At 37.1% G+C, this 20,645-nt stretch overlaps 1 protein-coding gene across 1 annotated transcript in view; it reads left to right on the forward strand.

Annotated features, from left to right (window-relative positions):
• The window catches only part of LOC111143916 (ADAM metallopeptidase domain 23), a 162,734-nt gene that overhangs the window by 86,008 nt on the left and 56,081 nt on the right, over positions 1-20,645 (forward strand). The window contains exons 5-9 of the mRNA XM_022497947.1: positions 9,221-9,303; positions 10,347-10,410; positions 14,610-14,682; positions 18,380-18,456; positions 20,267-20,332. Coding sequence (XP_022353655.1) covers positions 9,221-9,303; positions 10,347-10,410; positions 14,610-14,682; positions 18,380-18,456; positions 20,267-20,332 — 363 coding nt within the window. The remainder of the gene's footprint in view (positions 1-9,220; positions 9,304-10,346; positions 10,411-14,609; positions 14,683-18,379; positions 18,457-20,266; positions 20,333-20,645) is intronic.

Below are 20,645 nucleotides of genomic sequence, written 5' to 3' on the forward strand. Positions count from 1 at the left end.
TTTTTTAGAAGCAGAATAGCTAATTGGCCTCCAGAAGTCATTTGAGGTCCTAGAAGGAAGCCTTATAAAAAAGGCCCATCAAAACTCCTATCAGTTACAACTAGAATTAAAAACAAAGGGTATTTCAGCTGTGGCAAAGGAAGTGTTTATTGTAGTTTGTTCTTGTGTTCATTGTTTTTCCCTTATTTATGCCTCATTTTCTCCAAACAGGTCATATACCCAAACTTACTGCTTCATATGTAATGAATTCATGGTAACAGTCTGTTTCGTATGTGTCTGTATTTGTATATACACCCCTCAAAACCAAGATGACATGGTGCATGTTATGTTGAAGCAGAAATTTTTTAACCTAGTAACATTATGAACATTTTAAAATGTCTTAAATAATCTCCTAAGCTTTTATTTCTAAAAATGCATAATAGCCTTTCCTATTCATTTGCTATAATTTATTTTAAAATCCCATAGTAATAGACATTAGATTGCTTCCAGTCTTTTACTATACAAATAATTTATAAGGAAAGGCCTTCCTGATACATTTTTAAAAAAGATTTTATTTATTTATTTATTTATTTATTTGAGAGCAAGGGGGCGGGGAGATTGGGGAGGGGCAGAAGGAGAAGGAGAGATAGAATCTGAAGCAGACTCCACAGAGCTGATGTGGGATTCGATTTCATGACCCTGAGATCGTGGCCTGAGCCGAAACCAAAAGTGGGACACCCAACTGCCTGAGCCTCCCGGGTGCCCCTCCTCATGCATTTTGAACACATCTTTAATAATTGCTTAAGGATTAATTCTGAGAATGGGATTTTTCTGAGTCAAAGAATTGGTACTTTAAAGGGTTTGGTACATATTGGTAGTTTTTCTTTCTGAAAGTTTGTTTAGATCCACACTCTTCCTACCATTACACACATATTTTGTAAAACTTTTTTTTGAACTTCAGTTTGCCTTCCACGTTAGCAAAATCTTTGTACAGAGTACCAGTGAAGGAAATTAACGTGTAAGGATGCTTAGGCTAATTAAACCTGTTCAACCCAGTGTGCAGCCTATCCTCCAGAGATTTCACACTGCTTAGACAAAAGTACGTGCACATGGGGTGCCTGGGTGGCTCAGTGGGTTAAAGCCTCTGCCTTCGGCTCTGGTCATGATCTCACGGTCCTGGGATCGAGCCCCACATCGGGCTCTCTGCTCAGCAGGGAGCCTGCTTCCCGCTCACCTCTCTCTGCCTGCCTCTCTGTCTACTTGTGATCTCTGTCAAATAAATAAATAAAATATTTAAAAAAAATAAAATATTAAAAAAAAAAGTATGTGCACACACACTGTGTTATTCATTAGAGAGGAAAAGAATTATTCCAAGCCTATTTGGCTTTAACTTCAAGTGCAGATATTTAAAGTATCCCGAGAATTAGTTTCAAACAGAATGATGATTCCACACTTTGAAGAAGCTTGTCAAGGTTTTCCCTCTTTACCACCACCAAGCCCCTATCTAGTTCCCACATCTTCCCAAGAGAGACTGGTGTCTAAGGCTTTTATTTTTATTGGCTGAAAGTGGGTTAAAAGGACTTCTTTCCTTGTGAAGCAACGATAGGAATTGGAGAGGTCAGTGAATTAAGTAATCAATATAGGACAGGGGCCAGGTATCAGTGAATGAGTATGGAAGGACTTTTGTTCTGCATTCTGCAGAGCAATTGCTTTTGTTAGAGTTCCAACACGGTGCTTTGCACACAGCATGCGATGAAACAACTTTGGTGACTTGTTGATTGACTTTGTTGACGAACCTATAAAAATGAGTTAATTTTTGGTATTTTAGTTCTTGTATAAGTGAACTAGGTATCAATAGGACAGTGTAAAAATCCTTTTCAACTTAAACCATTTCTATTAAGTTCCTTTGAGATGAACCAATAACTTGGAGTGCTTACTAGTACTTTGGTTTCAGTTCTGCTTATGAAAAGAGGTCTCAGCTGGCCAGCAGGGGGAAACTGAACGGATAGATGCTATGCTCCCATCCCCACTTCCCTCTACTTTATTCCTCTTTATCATTATTGGGCAAGGAAAATGCCCTTTCTTGGCTCTGTTTACTCACCTTGGCTCTTCCTGTCCCCTTGCTCACTCCTGCTCCGGGAAGGAAGAGCCACTTAACTGATGGGAAGGAGTTGGGTATGTTTGTGTTGTTGTTCTTATACCCTTCTTTTATGGGCTCCACCTCCTACAGGAAGAGCCCGTTCTCGGTACTCTTCTGTAATCTAAGTTGCACAGGGGCAGCCTGATGTGTGTGTGTGTGTGTGTGTAGGTATGTTGTTGGGGGTGGTTCTCGTTCCATGTTGTCTGTCCTCGGGTGGGTCAATCTAGCCAACACAGGGTGTGGCATTAGCAGGCCTGCAGGATTCTCAGCTGATCGTCTCCTTTGGTATAGTACTAGCAGAAATGAAGGTGATGCTTTAATCTGTTTCAGTCCTGGGTCACTCTCTCATTTGGTTTTAAACTTGTGTGGCTACCTCCTCACATGCTCCAGGATGCCTATAATCTGAACGACGGACAATAGTAAGTGCTAGTGAGGATGTGGAGAACTAGAACCCTCACAGACTTCTGGTAGGAAATGTAAAATGGTGGAACTGCTTGGAAAACGCTTTGGCAGTTCCTCAAAAAGTTAAGCATAGAGTTCCCTTATGACCCAGGTGTTCTACTCCTGGGCAGGTATCCAACATATGTTTAAGCAAAAACTTGTACATAGATGTTCATAGCAGCATTATTCGTAATTATTCAAAAAAGTGGAAACAATCCAAATGGCCATCAATTGATGTATAAATAAGATGTGATATACCCACACAAGGGAATATTATTCAGTCATAACAAGTAAGGAAGTACATGATGCAACATGGATAAACCTTGTAAACATTATGCTAAGTCAGAGAAGCCAGTCACAAAGGACCATATATTGTATGATTCAATTTGTTGAAAATGTCCAGAATAGGCAAATCCATGAAGACCAAAAGCAGGGTATGGTTTCCAGGGCTGGGGGTGAGGAGGAGTGGGAAATGACTGCTCATGGGTGCAGAATTTCCTTTTGAGGTGATGAAAGTATTCTGGAATTAGTGGTGATGGTAGCACACCTCTGTGAGTGACTAAAAACCTCTACATTGCACTCTTGAAAAGGGTGAATTTTCTCAACAAACATGAATCCTTTGCTTCTTTCAGATTGGTCTTGTCACTCAGGCTCATGAATAAGTCATTAGTATTCATTAAACAGATAACTGATTCAGCTTACTGTGATCTCGTCCCTGTTCGAGGTACTGGGTGTACATCAGTGAACCAAGCAGAAAAAACCTACCTTTATTTTTTGCTTTATCACTGTAATCACATCACTCTCCTAGAAGTTTCTGTACTTTTTTTTTTAATCGAATCATCACCATGGCTCTGTTGAAGCTCACTCCTTCCGTGAAGTGTTCTTGGCAGGGTTGCTATTGGAGGAAATGGGCCTCTGTGGGTATGACTCCTGGCTGGGAAATTAAAAAAAAAAAAAAAATCAAGAGAGCAGACAACACTGGCTCCTCACAAAGCTATTTTAATTTTGAATAGGATAATTTTGTATGAACTATTAAAATTTTATATAGTGTTGGTACAGCTAAACTGTTCTAATACTTGAACATTTTTTTCCTATTAAGTCTATGAAGGTAAATAATTAAATTGGTATTGGGGGTCTCAAATTCCCTGATTGTCTGGAATATTTTTTTCATTTCCTTATGCTGCAGTATTCAAATTCAGGCATATGTGTCTGGTTAAAGAGATCTTTTTCTCTTTCGCTATCAGCCTACTGATGTAGTAAATAGATTAATAGAACCTGATGATTGAAAAGTTTGAATTTAAAGATATGCATGTAGAATAATCATTTGAATATAGTGTTCTATTTTATTATTACATTCAGAAGCTGTAATATCAAAATATATATACACATTTATGAGCTAAGGCCTGTGTATTTTTTTTTAAAGATTATTTATTTATTTATTGGACAGAGAGAGAGAGATCACAAGCAGGCAGAGAGGCAGGCAGAGAGAGGGGGAAGCAGGCTCCCCACTGAGCAGAGAGCCCGATGCGGGGCTTGATCCCAGGACTCCGGGATCATGACCCTAGCTGAAGGCAGAGGCTTTAACCCACTGAGCCACCCAGGCGCCCCAGGCCTGTGTATTTTCTTTTCAAATGTTTATCCAATGTTCAGGAGTTTATGAGACTTTTTTTTTTTAATGATTTATCTATTTATTTGAGAGAGAGAGAGAGCTAGAGTGGGGAAGGGGTAGAGGGAGAGAGTCTTAAGAAGATGCCATGCTGAACATGGAGCCCATTGCAGAGCTCGATCTCACAACTCTGAGATCATGACCCTGAGATCATGACCTGAATGGAAGCCAAGAGTTGGATGCTTAACCATCTGTGCTACTCAGCGCCCCAGGAGTTTATGGGGGTTCTTAAATGATGAAGATAATAAGGACTGGCTGGTTGAACTTCACTGAAGAGCAGATGAGATAATTAAACAGACACAAAGGTGGGGCAGTTTTAAAATAAATCAAATTGAAATAGTAGTTTCTATTTTCCAACAGGTTGTATTGAAATTGAGTAGAAAGAATCAAACTGTTTCTGTCAATCGATCAATGATACCAGGGAACCAAATCTGTTTTCCTCTTTAGGTTGTTGGCACTGGACTCAGACAGGGGTATTCCCAAGCCGCTTCTGATCAGGAAGTGTTTGCAAAGATGCACATTCAGTCAGGGTCCCGTCATTTGCAGGAGTGGCCTAGTGGTTTCCAGTAGGATTCTGAGCTCCGCAACCTCATGGAACAGGGTTACCATTATTTGAACATCATCTGGCTTGTGGAGAGTTCGGATGTGGGGAAGTGGTAGGATTACGAGGTAGATTACTAGGATTTTTAAGTTCCTTTAACTAGCCAAAAACTTTCGCTTATTAGATGCTCCATTTTGTTGCATTTTAAGTAACTCACTGACAGTTACGAATCCAAAAACACTGATGCCTGTGTGGATACGCAATGACTCGGGTTATGTGCTGAATGAGCCCCTTTTGTTCTTCTGCCTGCCTCTTGCCTAGTCACAGATCTGTGATGCACTCCTTGATTGCGAAGTGGCTGGCCAGGGCTCCCGAACTGTCTGTGGCCTTCCCTGTTGGGGAAAGAAACTCAAACTGGGGAGACTGAAAATGTGTCATTCAGTTTGGCTTTTTGCTGCCCTTATCAGAGCCTTTTTGTACTTTGTCACTGTTTCCTTTTCTGTACATGGAGGTAGTAGTTACTATGAGATAGTGACTGAGTGTTCCAGTTGGTTAGATCCTTAGGTGGAAGGCACCCCCAGAGCTGACTCTCCAACGTCAGTGCTCACAGCGCCCTCTGGGAGTGGTCCTGCACCTGGTCCTCTCCCATTATCCCTGTTACCCAAGAGGGAATGCCTCTTTTCTTTCTTTCTCCTTCTTCTTCTTTTTTTTAATGTATTACTTGCTGGACTTTTATTTAGCATATCCATATCTTAGGTTGTTTTTATTTTCCCATGCCTTTTTTTTTAACATCTTAATTTTATTTTTTACATGTCCCAAGATTCATTGTTTATACACCACACCCAGTGCTCCATGCAATATGTGCCCTTCTTAATACCCACCACCAGGCTCACCCATCCCCCCACCACCCTCCCCTCCATAACCCTTTTCAACTAGGATTTTTTGAATATGAAATACTTTGAGAGTTTATTTTGCGGTAGTATTTATAAAATGCTGCATACATCTGGAGAATTACCAAATAGTATTTTTATGGTCATGCTTTCTTAAAAACTTGTTATAAATTTAGTAATAAGAAACTCAGAAAATCCTCTAATACTACAAGATACTAAAACTAAATTAGAGCCTGCTGAATTTCTCAGTCCTTAATTATAACCACGTAATCCAGATAGTCAAGCTTTGTTATGATAATAGATTAGGGATTGCATGTTACCTCAAGTGTTATTTAAGGTTCAGAAAATATAGTGATTTACCTTCAAATATGCAGAAAATTGAAATGGTTTCTTTAGATAATATCCTACCTTAATTAAAACAACTAACAATGACATTTATACTGAGAGAGCATCAATCTTCAATTTCTAATGTGAATTAAAATAAAATCTAAGAAAGGACTTGGAAGTACTTTCCTGGGAAAAAATATTTTTAGGAAAATCTGGAAAATATAGCTTTTTTTTTTTAGAAAGGTAAAGTAAATATGACCTTGTTTGCTATGCACTAATAATAATCACCTGACTTAAAAGAACTTCTTGGTGTGATACAAAGTGCTAAATAACCAGTTTGATGGAATTTACAGTTACCTATGGCTGATTTTAGAATCATGTGAAGAGTCTGGAATTTAATTGCGGAATATTGACCTGGATTTGCAAATCGCTGAGACGTGTGATACCATTTGTCCTTATAAGTTCCAGGGTTAATATGCAAATAAAACTTCTCATGTTGCATACAAGTCAATATTTTTGTAAAAGAATGCCTTTTGAGAATCAAATCCCATACAAGAGCAAACTTTTACAAAATATTAACAAAGTTATAATACCAAATTTAGACTGCCACCGCTGGAAATGTATATTATAGTTTCTAAGAGGGAAAAAACTGAGTTGGTTGGGGAGTGGTCTTTGGTATATGGGTAGATGTCCTTATCACTGTAAATAACCTCTGAGGCTATTGTAATACAATATAATGAACAGTAATCAAAATGACTGTAAATCGTCAATGAAAAGTGATCAGTATATTCTATTTCAGAAAACAAATAAGAAGCTTCTGGTTAAACAGTGTAGATTCGATGATTATATTTATCTCTGTTCCTTCCCAATAACCTAGTCAAATACCAAAGAATAGAAAAAGGATATAAACCCACAAGGACAAAGACAGAAGAAAAGACTGCAGATGAGAGGTATTCATACAATTTTAGGATATAGAAAGCAAATGGATGAGGAGTAACTGTCAAGTTTGAGCTTTTCCTGTTCTGCTAAGTTCCATTAGGGGAAACCCAAGAAGCAAGCCAATTGAGGATTCAGGAATTGAAGGCACATGAAAACAGAGAGGTTTGTTGAAAGTCTACATGGAGGGCTTTTACATCCCTGACGCATTTCATACCCCATATACCATCCCTTTTGTAGTAGAAGAGCTCTGTTTATAGACAAAAATGGAAAGGAGGGGATTTTCAGAGAAATAAGTTTCCTAGCAATGAACTGTGTACATTTTCTTAATCAAAAGCTTTGTCTGAATATGATCTCCCTGATATGAGGGAGAGGAGATGCAACATGGGGGGTTAAGGGGGTAGGAGAAGAGTAAATGAAACAAGATGGGATTGGGAGGGAGACAAACCATAAGTGACTGTTAATCTCACAAAACAAACTGAGGGTTGATGGGGGGAGGGGGGGTTGGGAGAGGGGGGGTGGGATTATGGACATTGGGGAGGGTATGTGCTATGGTGAGTGCTGTGAAGTGTGTAAACCTGGCGATTCACAGACCTGTACCCCTGGGAATAAAAATATATTATATGTTTATAAAAAATAAAATTAAAAAAAAAAAAAAAAGCTTTGTCTGAGTGGCCAGCCCAGTGAATAAGCCAAGACGCACATCAAGATCAAGGCATGTCTTGAAATTTCATGAAAATGGGGATGAATAAAAAGTTTTCCTAAAAGAGAAAAGTTACATTTTATAGGCAATATCTAGCATCAGAATAGCTGCCATTTCTCAGCAGCAACATTAGAAGCTGTGCACAATGGTGTTGAAATGCTGAGAGAAAATAATTTCTAATCTAGAATTTTCTATCCACCAAATGGTTGATTTAGTGTGAAGATAGAAAAAGAAATTTTTATATATACAAAGTTTTCACCAAATTATATTCCATGGTGACTTTTCTAAGAAAGTACCAGAAGATGTGTACCTTCAAAAAAGGGGAGAGACCATGAGATCATGAATGGAAGAGATGTGGGGTATAGGATTATGTATAGAAGGGAGCAGAAGAGTTCCCAGGATGGCCCTAAACAGAACTCCTGGCTGGTGGCTCTGTGTCAAGCCCTGTGGAAGGCTGAAGGGGGACAAGAGGACTGTCTCCTGGAATAAAATAGATGTGATAAATTACCTGATATGTTTAACCAGGATGTAGCAGTATAGATATTCCATTCAGAAATACATAGGTGAACAGCAAAAGAAACAGATAAAAGAGTTAAAAATGATTGTCATGGATGTGAGGAGAAAGGGAGAAAGTAAGTGCTGTGTGTGTGTGTGTGTGTGTATGTGTGTGTGTGTGTTTAAAGATTTATTTATTTGAGAGAGAGAGAGGGAGGGAGGGAGAGAGCGAGGGTGCGTGAGCAAGGGGAGGGACAGAGGAAGAGGGAGACAATCCTCAAACAGAATCCCAGGTGTTTGGGAGCCCATTGCGGGGATCTCACCACCCTGAGATCATGACCTGAGTAGAAAATAAAAATAGGACACTTAGCGGACTGAGCCACACAGGCACCCTTGTGTTTTTAAAATATGCCTTACAGTTACTACTTGACTTTGAAAATTAAGTTCATGTAGTACTTCTAAGAAATTTTTAAAATGAATTTAAAAGGTAGGGAAGCAAACAATAAGATTTTATGTAGTTTTCTATTAAACAATTATTTTTTTAAAAAGACTTTATTAATGTGTGTGTGTGAGAGAGAGAGAGAGAGATAATGAGACAGAGCATGAGCAGGTGGGGAGAGAGGGAGAAGCAGGCTCCCCGCTGAGCAGGGAGCCCAAACCAGGACTCGATCCCAGGACCCCAGGATCATGACCTGAGCCAAAAGCAGATGTTTAGCCACCTGAGCCATCCAGGCACCCCTATCAAACACAGTTATTAACAACACTTCTGGGGTTTCTCCTCAGTTTGATAGAAGACCTTATTCCATAGCAATATCTGGTAAGTGTCTACTCCCTTACATGTTTAAGAAAGGTATGTAGGTTGTACCAGTTACATTGGTGTCTTATTCTTGTTAATAGCCTTTTCTCCTTTATTAAATATAATAACACAGTGTCATTGTAGAAAAGTTGAAAAATGGCCTCGTGCCCTTTGAGACTTCCTGTCAACCAGGAGGAGTTTGTAGGACCATCTTTGCAATTCTTTTTGGCTTATAGGAGCATCAGTAATAGTGAATGATGACCCAGAGAGCATTGTTTATCAGCAAAACCTTCTTCTGTGTTGTAGGGTGGAGAGCACTGTTACTACCACGGCAGCATCAGAGGAGTCAAGGACTCGAGGGCTGCTCTGTCGACCTGCAATGGACTTCAGTACGTGCGAGTCTCCTGTGGGAGCCTGGACTTGTTTTCGGCCATGCGCTGTTCCCATCTTTTCTTTCCCAGACATTTGTTGTGGGGACTCTGCTGTGCCAGTCGCACATTAGGGATTAGATATGGAGTCATGAACAAGGAGGGCATAGTCTCTGCTGTCTTAACATTTAGAGTCTGCAAGAGACTCAGGGATTAAACAAATGATTACAGAGATTAATATTGAATTACCCTTTTGGTAGGAACTGTGAAGGGGAGTGTCAGGGACTTATGGGGGTGACCAAATCTCATCTAGGGAGATTTCCCAAAGATGTACACCCGAGAATGTAGCAGACAGGTGGTATGGGCCATGGGAGGATGGGAGGGCCAAAGAAAGGAGCTTATATATTGGCGTCAAGGCAGGCTCTAGAAAAACCTCTCTAAGCACCTTTGAGACCCAAATAGTAACCCTCAATGTAAAGACCTGGTTGTGGCCATGTGATGCAAAAGGATCTTGAAAATCTTATCTTCCTATATCTCTCACAATTATATGCAACACAGAGTCATACTGCTTAATGGAAATTCACAGTTGGAAGCCACAAATATGCTTCTGTTTGCCTTTGCAGAATAAGATGGTTTTAGGTGATGGTAACGAGCAAAGAAACCATTTTCTTATAGGTGGTACTAGATTTGTGTAACAAGAAATTCGTACTAGTTGGAGAGTGTCTTGGAATTATAACAGGACACATTGGAACTGCATGAATAGTCCTTTCCAAGTTCATCTTCTAATGTTTCCATTTTGTTTCAAAAATTAATTATAACATTTATAATTTATATGCTCATGGTGTGCTGTTTAACACCTTTTGTAGCTTAGCTGTTGTCTAGGACAACGCTGAGACCACAGTGGGATTCCACATAGATAGATGAATTGGGTTTTGGGCAGTATAAAGATAATTTGTTCAGGTATAGTGTTCATTTTTAAAGATGTAGTGTGAAGCTCATTTGCTGGTTCTTCCTCTTTGCCTTATTTTGTTAATTTTCTCCTCGTGCGGTTTCTTGTCTCGTAGTGGTATGTTTGAAGATGATACCTTTGTATATATGATAGAACCGCTGGAGCTGATTCACGATGAGGTAAGTCTGTGACCTCAGTTTCCTTATGGTGTTTCATTCTTTTAGCATCTTTGCCTTTGAGCCATAAGGAACATAATGTGGATGTCAGCGTACATTTATATGTAGTACCTTATTTCAAGCGTAGAATGACACTGTGAATTTTGAAGTTTAAATTGCACATCCCAGGTGTGTTGAGAAGCTGGTGCTTGTGTATTGAATTTAGAAATGTGCAGGCTATGACCTGCTGCATTGGGGAACATAAGTCACCTAAATGGATGGGCTTGGCAGATGGCTGTGTCACCATCCAAGCTCCCGCTTTGGGGAAGTGAAGCCCATGGTTCTTTTGATTGAAGGTGCAGTTTCAGCACACTCACACAGGGGAAATGAAGTCACAGGATTTATTACATACAGATTCCAGAATCTAGGGTGGGGATCAGTAAGCCAGAGGAAGGCAGTCCTCCATCCCAGGTCACGAGTGAGCAGGAGATAGAGAGCAGGGTAGCAAGAACCTATTACTTGAAAGAGGGCTAGAGTGGAGGTCTCTGACGTATAGTGGGCTTAATTCTAAGTGGTTTTTAAAAAAAGATACCCTGGGAAGAGCAAAGAGGGAACTTAGAGCAGGAATCCTAAACTCAAGTTCTTATCGAAATGTCCAGACCCTGGGTGTGAGCAAGGTTATCATGCTGTAAAATGCCTAGGCAGCAGCTTAGAAAAATACAAGTTGTTTTTCTCATCACACCAGGCCACGCACCAGTAAAGAATGATAAGAGGCAAGAAATCTAGGTTTTTGGAAGTAAAGGCAGTTCTCTCCAGTCTACAGAGCAAAGAGGACATTGTGTTTTGTACCGACCCACTTCTTTCCCTTGAAACTAGCTTTTATTCTCACTTCTTCTTTAGATAATTGTATAACTTTAAGCATATACTTAACTTTTATGAGAATCTTCAGTGGGAAAATTTGTAGCTGAACTACGATTACATTAGACAGCATTTAGTTTTTTTTAGAGATGGGGGAAAAAAAATAAGGTTTAGAATCGTGCAGAGGCCAGCAACCTAGATAAGAAACCATAAGGGCATTATGCTAAATGAAGGAAGGCAGACAATGGAAGACAAATGCTGTATGATCTTGCCTATATGTGGAATCTAAAAGTACTGAACAGATTAGTGGTTACCAGAAGCCAGTGGGGGGAATTCATGAAGGTGGTCAAAAGGTACAAACTTTCAGGTATAACATAAATGAATTCTGGGATGTAATGTACAACTTTGTGACCATAGTATCTTTGTATATTTGAAAGTTGCTTAGACAGTAGATTTTTAAAAAATTAACATGTAATGTATTTTTTGTTTCAGGGGTACAGGTCTGTGATTCTTCAGTCTTACACAATACACAGCGCTCACCACAACACATACCCTTCCCAGTGTCCATCACCCAAGACAGTAGATCTTACAAGTCCTCATCACAAGCAAAAAGAGTAATTGTGATATTATGGGTGTTAACTACACTTACATATTTTGCAATATATACAGAGATCATTATATTTTACACCTTAAACTTATACAATATTACATGTTGTTATATCCCAATAAAATTGCACAAAAAAGCAATCATATACTCTACTACTGTTGCTTACTAATAGAATCGAAACAAGTCTGAAATTTGATTTGTATTCATTAGGTATTATAATGAGGGCTTACTGCATGCTGGGCCCTATTTTAGGTGCTAGGGATAAAGTGGTGAATAAGATAGACATAGAGCCTGACCTTTATGGAGCTTATAGTCTACAAAGGTAGATGGGAGAAAAAACAGGATGAGTAAGTAATTGCATACTGTTTGTTAGCTAGCATGCTAAGGAGAAAAAAAATGAAGCCAAGGAGGAAGAATTACAAGGAAGGGCAAAATGAGGTGGTACTTTTGAAGGAGGACTTTCAAGAAATTAGGGAGCTGGAAGAGCCTTGTAGGAGAGGAGAAAATGCAAAGGCCCTGAGTTAGGGGTGTGTGTTATAGGAACTTTGAGGAGTCCAGCTAGGTTGGACAGTAGTAGATAAAGGGGAGAGTTGTAGGAGATGAAGGCTCTGAGAGGTAGCAATAGGGAAGTCATATCAGTGAGAAGATCTGCTAATGGGAAAATAGTATTTTGACAGTGATCGAGTCAGAATATTGCAATCATTTGATGGGGGTGCAGAAAACTTTTAAAGAATCTTTTATCTTTTTTCACTTATAGATAAATTTTGACTTGGGCACAAGCCATTTAGACTATTGATCGTCACAGTTGAACACACTTTTTTTTTTTTTGCTGTGGCAATGTGTGTGTGTATGCACACTCTCTCTCACACACACACACACACGGTGTAAGTTTCAATTTGAGACAGAGGTGTGATTAAATTTTAATGTTTAATATTTGCTTAAACCTGTATCATTTTTTCAACCAGTAAATATGAAAATTACTGGATAACAAAGACAACCACCCCTAGATAAAGACATTTTGATCCAGTAAAATGTTTTCCCTCTATTTTAATGTTAGGTAAATAATTTGTATACAGCAAGATTATTTGACTCGGTCAGCAAACAATTGACTTTGATTTCTTGTGCTGATTATGCTAAAAAAGAAAAAAAAAACAAAGAACAAAACAAAACCCCCAAATAATGACTCCCTAAGACTCAAAGTTTTTAAATATGCACAATATGTAAATATGTAAAATAAGATTTTTTTTTTTCAATGCATCCCCAATAGGGCAGTTTTGCAAGTTTGATGAATTAAGAAATGTATGTGACTATGTTTAATAAGCTGTTAAAGAAATTTATAAGTACAAACTGCTATTGTCATAGTATTTAAAGCATCAGTTTTACATTGTTATACCCATAATCATGTTGTTCAGGGGCTGATTGTTCCATGCCTACTCCCTTTTTTCTTGCTTTCCTCCTTGCTCCCTACCTTTTTGTTCATGTAACAATCTGTCTTCATCTTCACCATGGGGAGAGGAGAAGGAAAAGGGCTTGAAACTTTAGTAGCTTTTAAAATTGTGTTTCTAATCCAGTTGTGAGTTTCATTGCTCTGAGTATCATTTTACCTGTTATCAGAATTAAGAATTTACTGAAGTTCAATTTAGATTTGTTGATGTTTAGTTTATTATTACTGGTTTTATTATGCTTTACAGCAAGTCAAGTAATATGGATGGAATATTTCTAATAAATTCATGTTATCTCTCAAGTAGTGAATAGCAAAACTCTTAATTATTTTGAGCTTCATATGTAATGTATTAAGAACACTGTTTTGATAACTAGTTTTCTGCTTATGAAACTAATACATCATAGGAAATTTGGAAAAGCAAAATAAGCAAACACTTAACCACGTTTTAAGTTTCCATGATCCCATCCCGGAGAGAGAACTTCTCTTCACCTTTCAGTATACATTCTTCCAGTTTTTCAATGATATGTTCTTCTATATTTTTAAAATAAATTGAATCATTATTCTGTAATAGAATTTTAGCTCAATGGTGGATCTCTCTGAATCACAGTATTTTTATATGTAAAATAAAGATAAAATATGCATTATATAGAGTTCTTGTGAGGATTAAATCAGGTAATGTGTAGTACATTAATGGTGTCTGGCTCATACTATGTGCTCAGTAATGGAAGCTAATAGTAAATAATAATAATAATAATGGAAATAAGATGTTTCTAGAAGTGTAGTTTCTAGGGCAAAGGATATGAATATTTTCAAGGTCATCGATAGACATTGCTAAATTTCTCTTTGAACTATGCTCCCAATTTATTCTTATCAGCAGAGTATGAGAGTGCTTTTTACTTTGCAACCATAATTAACTATGGTTATCATAATTTTAAAACCTTTGCCAACTGGATGGCAAAATTGGTATATCTTTTTTTTAATTTGCATTTTGAAGGAGTATTAAAGCATTCATCATTTTTTAATACATTCATTGACCATTTGTGTTTCTTTCTTGTGAATTTCCTATTCATGGCTTTGAAGAAAGCTAAGGTTTCAGAATAGCTAATAAAACTACGTTTTTATCTACACTGGAACAATTGGATAGTGCTCTCTTTTTTAAAAAAAATTAAGGTTCCGATAAGACATACTCATCATTTTTGATAGCTAAAACATTAACATATAAATGTTCCCATTTTAAGAAGGATATTGGAGAAAGTTCCAACACTCTTCTGTAGAAGCTTGCTTTTTAATGGTCCACAACTGCTTTTGTTTCAGAAAAGCACCGGTCGACCACATATAATCCAGAAAACCTTGGCAGGACAATATTCTAAGCAAATGAAGAATCTCAGTAAGTTTGAATTAAGACGGCCATTTTTTTTTATGTCGTAGGAGCCGGGCCTTGGTGGAACTCCATGCACATGCAGGAGGTGAAAGTACTCTGCAGGGAGCCATGTGGGTGGGCAGTGGTGTGAACTGTGGCTGGTGTAGAATGAGACCTGGAGAGTCCTTGCTGATGGAAATACTGAAATATGAAACCCAGGAGTAAACTCCTGTTAGAAACCAGACAGTGTGGCTAAATTTAATGGTGTTTTGCAATGAGGCTCATCCTTAAATTTCTCTGGCGGTTTCCTGCTTTTCAGACAATTTGTATTTTCTCGTTCTTACGCTCTGGTTCTGAGGCATCTTAAGCATATTGATGTTGACAAAGCTTCCTTTGGATTATTGGGGTATGCAGTATTGCTTCTGTACATTAATGCCAGAAGTCTTAAAAATTCATTCAAAGTCTTATGCCATACATTATTTTTAAACCTAAAATGAATTAAGCACAGTGAATTTTAGATATTGAGGGTCAGGTGGTATTAGGTCAAATATGCATATTCTAATGACTCTTGAATGGCTGGTTACGTTTTTGATGATGTTTGGAAGAAAATATTATTTGAATTATAAATTAGAATTTGTACATTACAGATAGAATTAGATTTGTGACCATGAGAATGTGAATTGTTTAGTGATCGGAATACTTTTTTCACCTTAGTTTATTTTGATTTTGAGATGATATATGCTATCGATGTTGCTGTTTCTTCACATGATATTTTTATTTTATTTTATTGTTTGCATCATGATAAGTATATTCTTTAATCCCCATCACCTATTTTACCCATTCCCCTCCCCTTTACCTCCCTTACAGTAGACATCAGTTTGTTCACCATAGTTCAGAGTTTCCTGGTTTGTCTCTTTTTCTCTCTCTTTTTTTCCTTTGCTCATTTGCTTTGTTTCTTAAATTCCACAGAGGAGTCAGATCTTATGGTATCTGTTTTTCTCTAACTGACTTATTTCACTTAGCATTATACTTTCTAGCTCCAATCTCTGTTGTTGCAAATGACAAGAACTCATTCTTTTTTATGGCTGAGTAATATTCCTGTGTGTGTGTGTGTGTGTGTGTGTGTGTGTACCACATCTTCTTTGTTCTTTCATCTATTGATGGATATCGGGGCTCCTTCCATAGTGTGGTCATTATCAGTAATGCTGCAATAATCATAGCGGTGTATGTATCCCCTTTGAATTAGTGTTTTTGTACTTTTTTGGTAAATACCAGTGGTGTGATTGCTGGATTTTAGGGTAGTTCTGTTTTTAACTTTTTGAGGAATCTCTGTACTGTTTCCCACAGTGGCTGCACCAGTTTGCATTCCTGTCAATAGTGAAGGAGAGTTCCTATTTCTCCACAGCCTCGCCAACACTTGTGGTTTCTTGGGTTTTTTATTTTATCCATTCTGACAAGTGTGAGGTGATAGTTTTGATTTACATTTCCCTGATGATGAGTGATATTGATCATCTTTTCATGTGTCTCTTGGGCATCTGGATGTTTTCTTTGGAGAACTGTCTGTTCATATCTTTTATCCTTTTTTAAAAATCTTTTTTTTTAGGGAGAGAAAGAGAGAGTGAGTGCCTGCATGTACAACAGGGGAGGGGCACCAGGTATCCCTCTTCTGTCCATTTTTTAATTGGATTATTTGGTTTTGGGGTATTGAGTTGTATCAGTTCTTTATATATTTTGGATACTAGCCCTTTATTGCATATGTCATTTGCAAATATGTTCCCCCATTCAGTAGGTTGCCTTTTAGTTTTGGTGATTTTTTTCCTTTGCTGTGCAAAAGCATTTTATTTTGAGATAGTCCTAATAGTTTATTTTTGCTTTTGTTTCGCTTATCTCAGGAGACAGATCTAGACATCACGGCTGATGTCAGAGAAATTACTGCCTGTGCTCTTTTAAGGATTTTTATGGTTTTTAGGCCTCACATTTAGTCTTTAATCCATTTTGAGTTTATTTTTGTGTGTGGCAGAAGAAAGTGGTCCAGTTTCCTTCTTTTGCATGAGCTGTTGTTGAAGAGATTGTCTTTTTTCCATTTTATGTTCATTCCTCCTTTGTTGAAGATTAATTCATTGTATGATTGTGGGTTTATTTCTGGATTTTCTATTCTGGTCTGTTGATCTGTGTGTGTGCTTTTATGCTAGTACCATACTGTTTTAATTACTACCACTTTGTAATATAACTTGAAGTCTGGAATTGTGATACCTCGAGTTTTGTTTTTCTTTTTCAGGATTGCTTTGGCTATTTGAGGTCTTTTGTGGTTCCACACAAATTTTAGGATTGGTTGTTTCTAGTTTTGTGGAAAATGCTTTGATATTTTGATAGGGATTGCTGTAAATCTGTAGATTACTTGGGTAGTATAGATGTTTTAACAATATATGTTCTTCCAGTCCATGTGCATGGAATGTCTTTCTATTTTTTTGTATCACCTTGAATTTTTTTCATCAGTGTTTCATAGTTTTCAGAGTACAGGTCTTTCACTCCTTTGGTTGAGTTTATTCCTAGATATTTCATTGTTTTCGGTGGAATTGTAAATGGGATTTTTTCTTAATTTCACTTTCTGCTGCTTCATTATTAGTGTGTAGGGAAGCAATAGATTCCTGTACATTGATTGTGTGTCCTGTGACTTTACAGAATTCATTTATCAGTTCTAGTAGTTTTTTTGTGAAGTGTTTCAGGTTTTCTATATATAGTATCATGTCATCTGCAGATAGTGAGAGTTTTACTACTTCCTTACCAAGATGGATGCCTTTTATTTCTTTTTGTTTTCTGATTGCTGTGGCTAGGATTTCCAGCGCTATATTGAATAAAAGTGGTGAGAGTGGACATCCCTGTCCTGTTCCTGACCTTAGGAGAGAAGTTCTCAGTGTTTCCCTCTTGAGTATGATGTTGGCTGTGGGTTTTTCACATAATGCTTTCATTATGTTGAGGTATGTTCCCTCTAATCCTACTTTGTTGAGGGCTTTTCTCATGAGTGGATGTTGTACTTTGTCTAATGCTTTTTCTGCCTCTATTGAAATGATCATATGGTTTTTATCCTTCCTCTTATTGATGTGATGTATCATGTTGCTTGTTTTGTGAATATTGAATGAACCACACTGGAGTCCTGGAAAGAAATCCCACTTGATTGTGGGTTTTTAAAATGAGTTTTTAAAATGAGTTTAAATGCATTTTTAAAATGTATTGTTGGATTCAGTTTGCTAGTATTTTGTTAGGGAGTTTTGCTTCTGTATTCATCAGGAATATTGATTTGTAGTTCTCTTGGGTGGTGTCTTTATTTGATTTTGGTATTAGAGTGATACTGGCCTCATAGAATGAATATGGAAATTTTCCTTCTGACTATTGTTTTGTAATTGTTTGAGAAGAATAGGTATTACCTCTTCTTTAAATGTTTGGTAGAATTCGCCTGTGAAGCCATCTGGTCCTGGGCTTTTATTTTGGGGGAGTTTTTTGATTTCTGATTAAATTTCAATGCTGGTAATTGGTCTGTTCAAGTTTTCTCTTTTTTCCTGCCTTAGTTTTTTTTTTTTTCATATATTTTAAATACATATGTATATGTATTTAAATATATATATATAAATATATAAATACATATAGTTTTCACATATTTTAAAAACATACTCCCATTGAACTGCAGTCAAGTATAAATTTTTGTATTCCCTTTTCCTTTACACAGGTATGGAAAGCAGTGGCCGGTGGCCCTTTCTGTCTGAATTGCAATGGTTGAAAAGGAGAAGGAAGAGAGCAGTGAACGTGAGTGTGGCATTGAACCATGGATGGGGCCACTTCACTCAGTTAAATTGTTTGCCTGAAATCACATGGTATCTGACCATATCTAAAACAGTTTATATTTGGACAACATCTTCTCACAAACCAAAACGACAAACCAAACTCTTCCTATGGTTTGAGTCTTACAGGCATATTGCATTTTAGTCAGCTTTTTCTATTTGATATAAACTGGTTACAGTGTCCTATGAACCTTGATGTTGTATAAGGAATGTATTGTTTTAGCTTCATTTTCAAAGCATTTTCTTATGAAAATTACAGTGCATTTTTTTTCTGTTAAAAGTACAGCAGACTTTTTCATATGGCTTATATAACATTGTTGGAAACATTTTTGTTCACCCAAAAGGGTAAGGAGAAGTGTTAGGTTTTGAAATGTTGGCTAATGATGCTTGTTTGCAGTTCTTTCAGACTGAAAGCTCTGTTTTACCAAAATTTGAAGCTGGATACGTTTTCCTGAGGATCTATTTGACCATTAGTGTCATGACAGTTACTAAATAAGAATCATATAATTATATAATCAGCGACTGTAGTATAGCTCCCATGTATTGATAAATGTATAGGAGCTTTGTAACTGGAATTATGTTCCTAGTCTTTTTCATAATAGATTAGAAAGCTGTAATGATGGGGACTGTTTTGTAATTACATAGTGAATGCTATGTAACCGAGAATTAATTCCACAGCATATAGATTACATGGTAATTTACTAGATAACTTAATGAGTAATTATACTGAAAATTGCACATTTTAGATAATGTTTTGCTGCATGTATTTTTTTGTGAAAAAATTAGATCACCAGTCATCAGAAACTTAGTTACAGGTTAAATTATCCTCTCTTTATGCTTATGGATACAAATTTTGTTTTTTTACCTAGAGACTTTTTTTTTCTTAGTCTTAAAGATGTGGTTGGTAATAAGAAGTTTTATATAGAGTACTGACATTTCACTATATTCCACCCCTATCAAATATAAACTGATCAGTGACCTTGTGCATAAAGAAATAGAGTCATTATCGGTTTTTCAACTGTGAAAAAAGAATTAAAATGCTTAGTACTTGCTCTTAAAATTATCAAGGAATAATCAAAATTTAGAAGCAATTAGAAAATAGTTATTGTCAATGTTTGCTCCTTTGAGAAGTCGTGTGGTTAAGATTTAGTACATTATTATTTTTAAAATTTCACTCTAGTGAGTTAATGCTTCTTTTGACTATATTGATAGCTGTTCCACATGTACTGTGCCATTCTTATTAAATGAGTTTTAAGTAGATTTCCTTTGAAGTTTTAAGTAGGCAAGAATCGTTTTTATCACATTTTAATGCCAAAGAAGTTGAGATTTATTTATTTTAGCAGAATTATACTGTACACTTTTCTCTAGAGTATTTTTATATATGAAAATCATATAAAAATAACGTGGACTGGGGATGCCTGTCTGTCTCAGTTGGCAGAGGGTGCAACTCTTGATCTTGGAGTCGTGAGTTCGACCCCCATGTTGGGAGTAGAGATTACTTAAAAATTAAAAAAAAAAATCTTTAAAAAAAATAACACAGGCTTTTCTCTATCTTGATGAGTATTTTAATGATAATTAAATAAATTCTTTTCTGAATACTTGAACATTTATCCACATTTTATAGTCACTGTTTTTGATTTTGCTGACCAAACTTCTTCCAGGGTGTTTATAAAGCAGGCAACAAAGAGTTCTTTTGAAATTCAAAGTCAGTCCACAAGTTAATAGCATCATAGATACATCCACCACCATTCTGACCATATTTTTATTTTTCACAGCCATCTCGTGGTGTGTTTGAAGAAATGAAATATTTGGAACTTATGATTGTTAATGATCACAAAACGGTAAGAATATGAAGAATCAGTGAGGGGCGCGTGGATGGCTCGGTTGGCTGGGTGACTGCCTTTGGCTCAGGTCATGATCCGGAAGTACCAGGATGGAGTCTCACACTGGGCTCCCTGCGCAGCAGGGGTCTGCTTCTCCCTCTAACCCTCCCCCTTCTCATGCTCTCTCTTACAAATAAATACAAAAATCTTAAAAAAAAAAAGAATCAGTGAGTTTTAGACCTAGAAGCTTGCTTAAGAAAGAATACATTTCACTTTATATTGAATCATTATTTGTTACTTATTAAGGCCAATATATTTAGATGCTTTATTT

This window comes from Enhydra lutris, unplaced genomic scaffold, assembly GCF_002288905.1.
Source record: "Enhydra lutris kenyoni isolate GAN:26980312 unplaced genomic scaffold, ASM228890v2 scaffoldscaffold1, whole genome shotgun sequence".
NCBI classification, from domain to species: domain Eukaryota; kingdom Metazoa; phylum Chordata; class Mammalia; order Carnivora; family Mustelidae; genus Enhydra; species Enhydra lutris.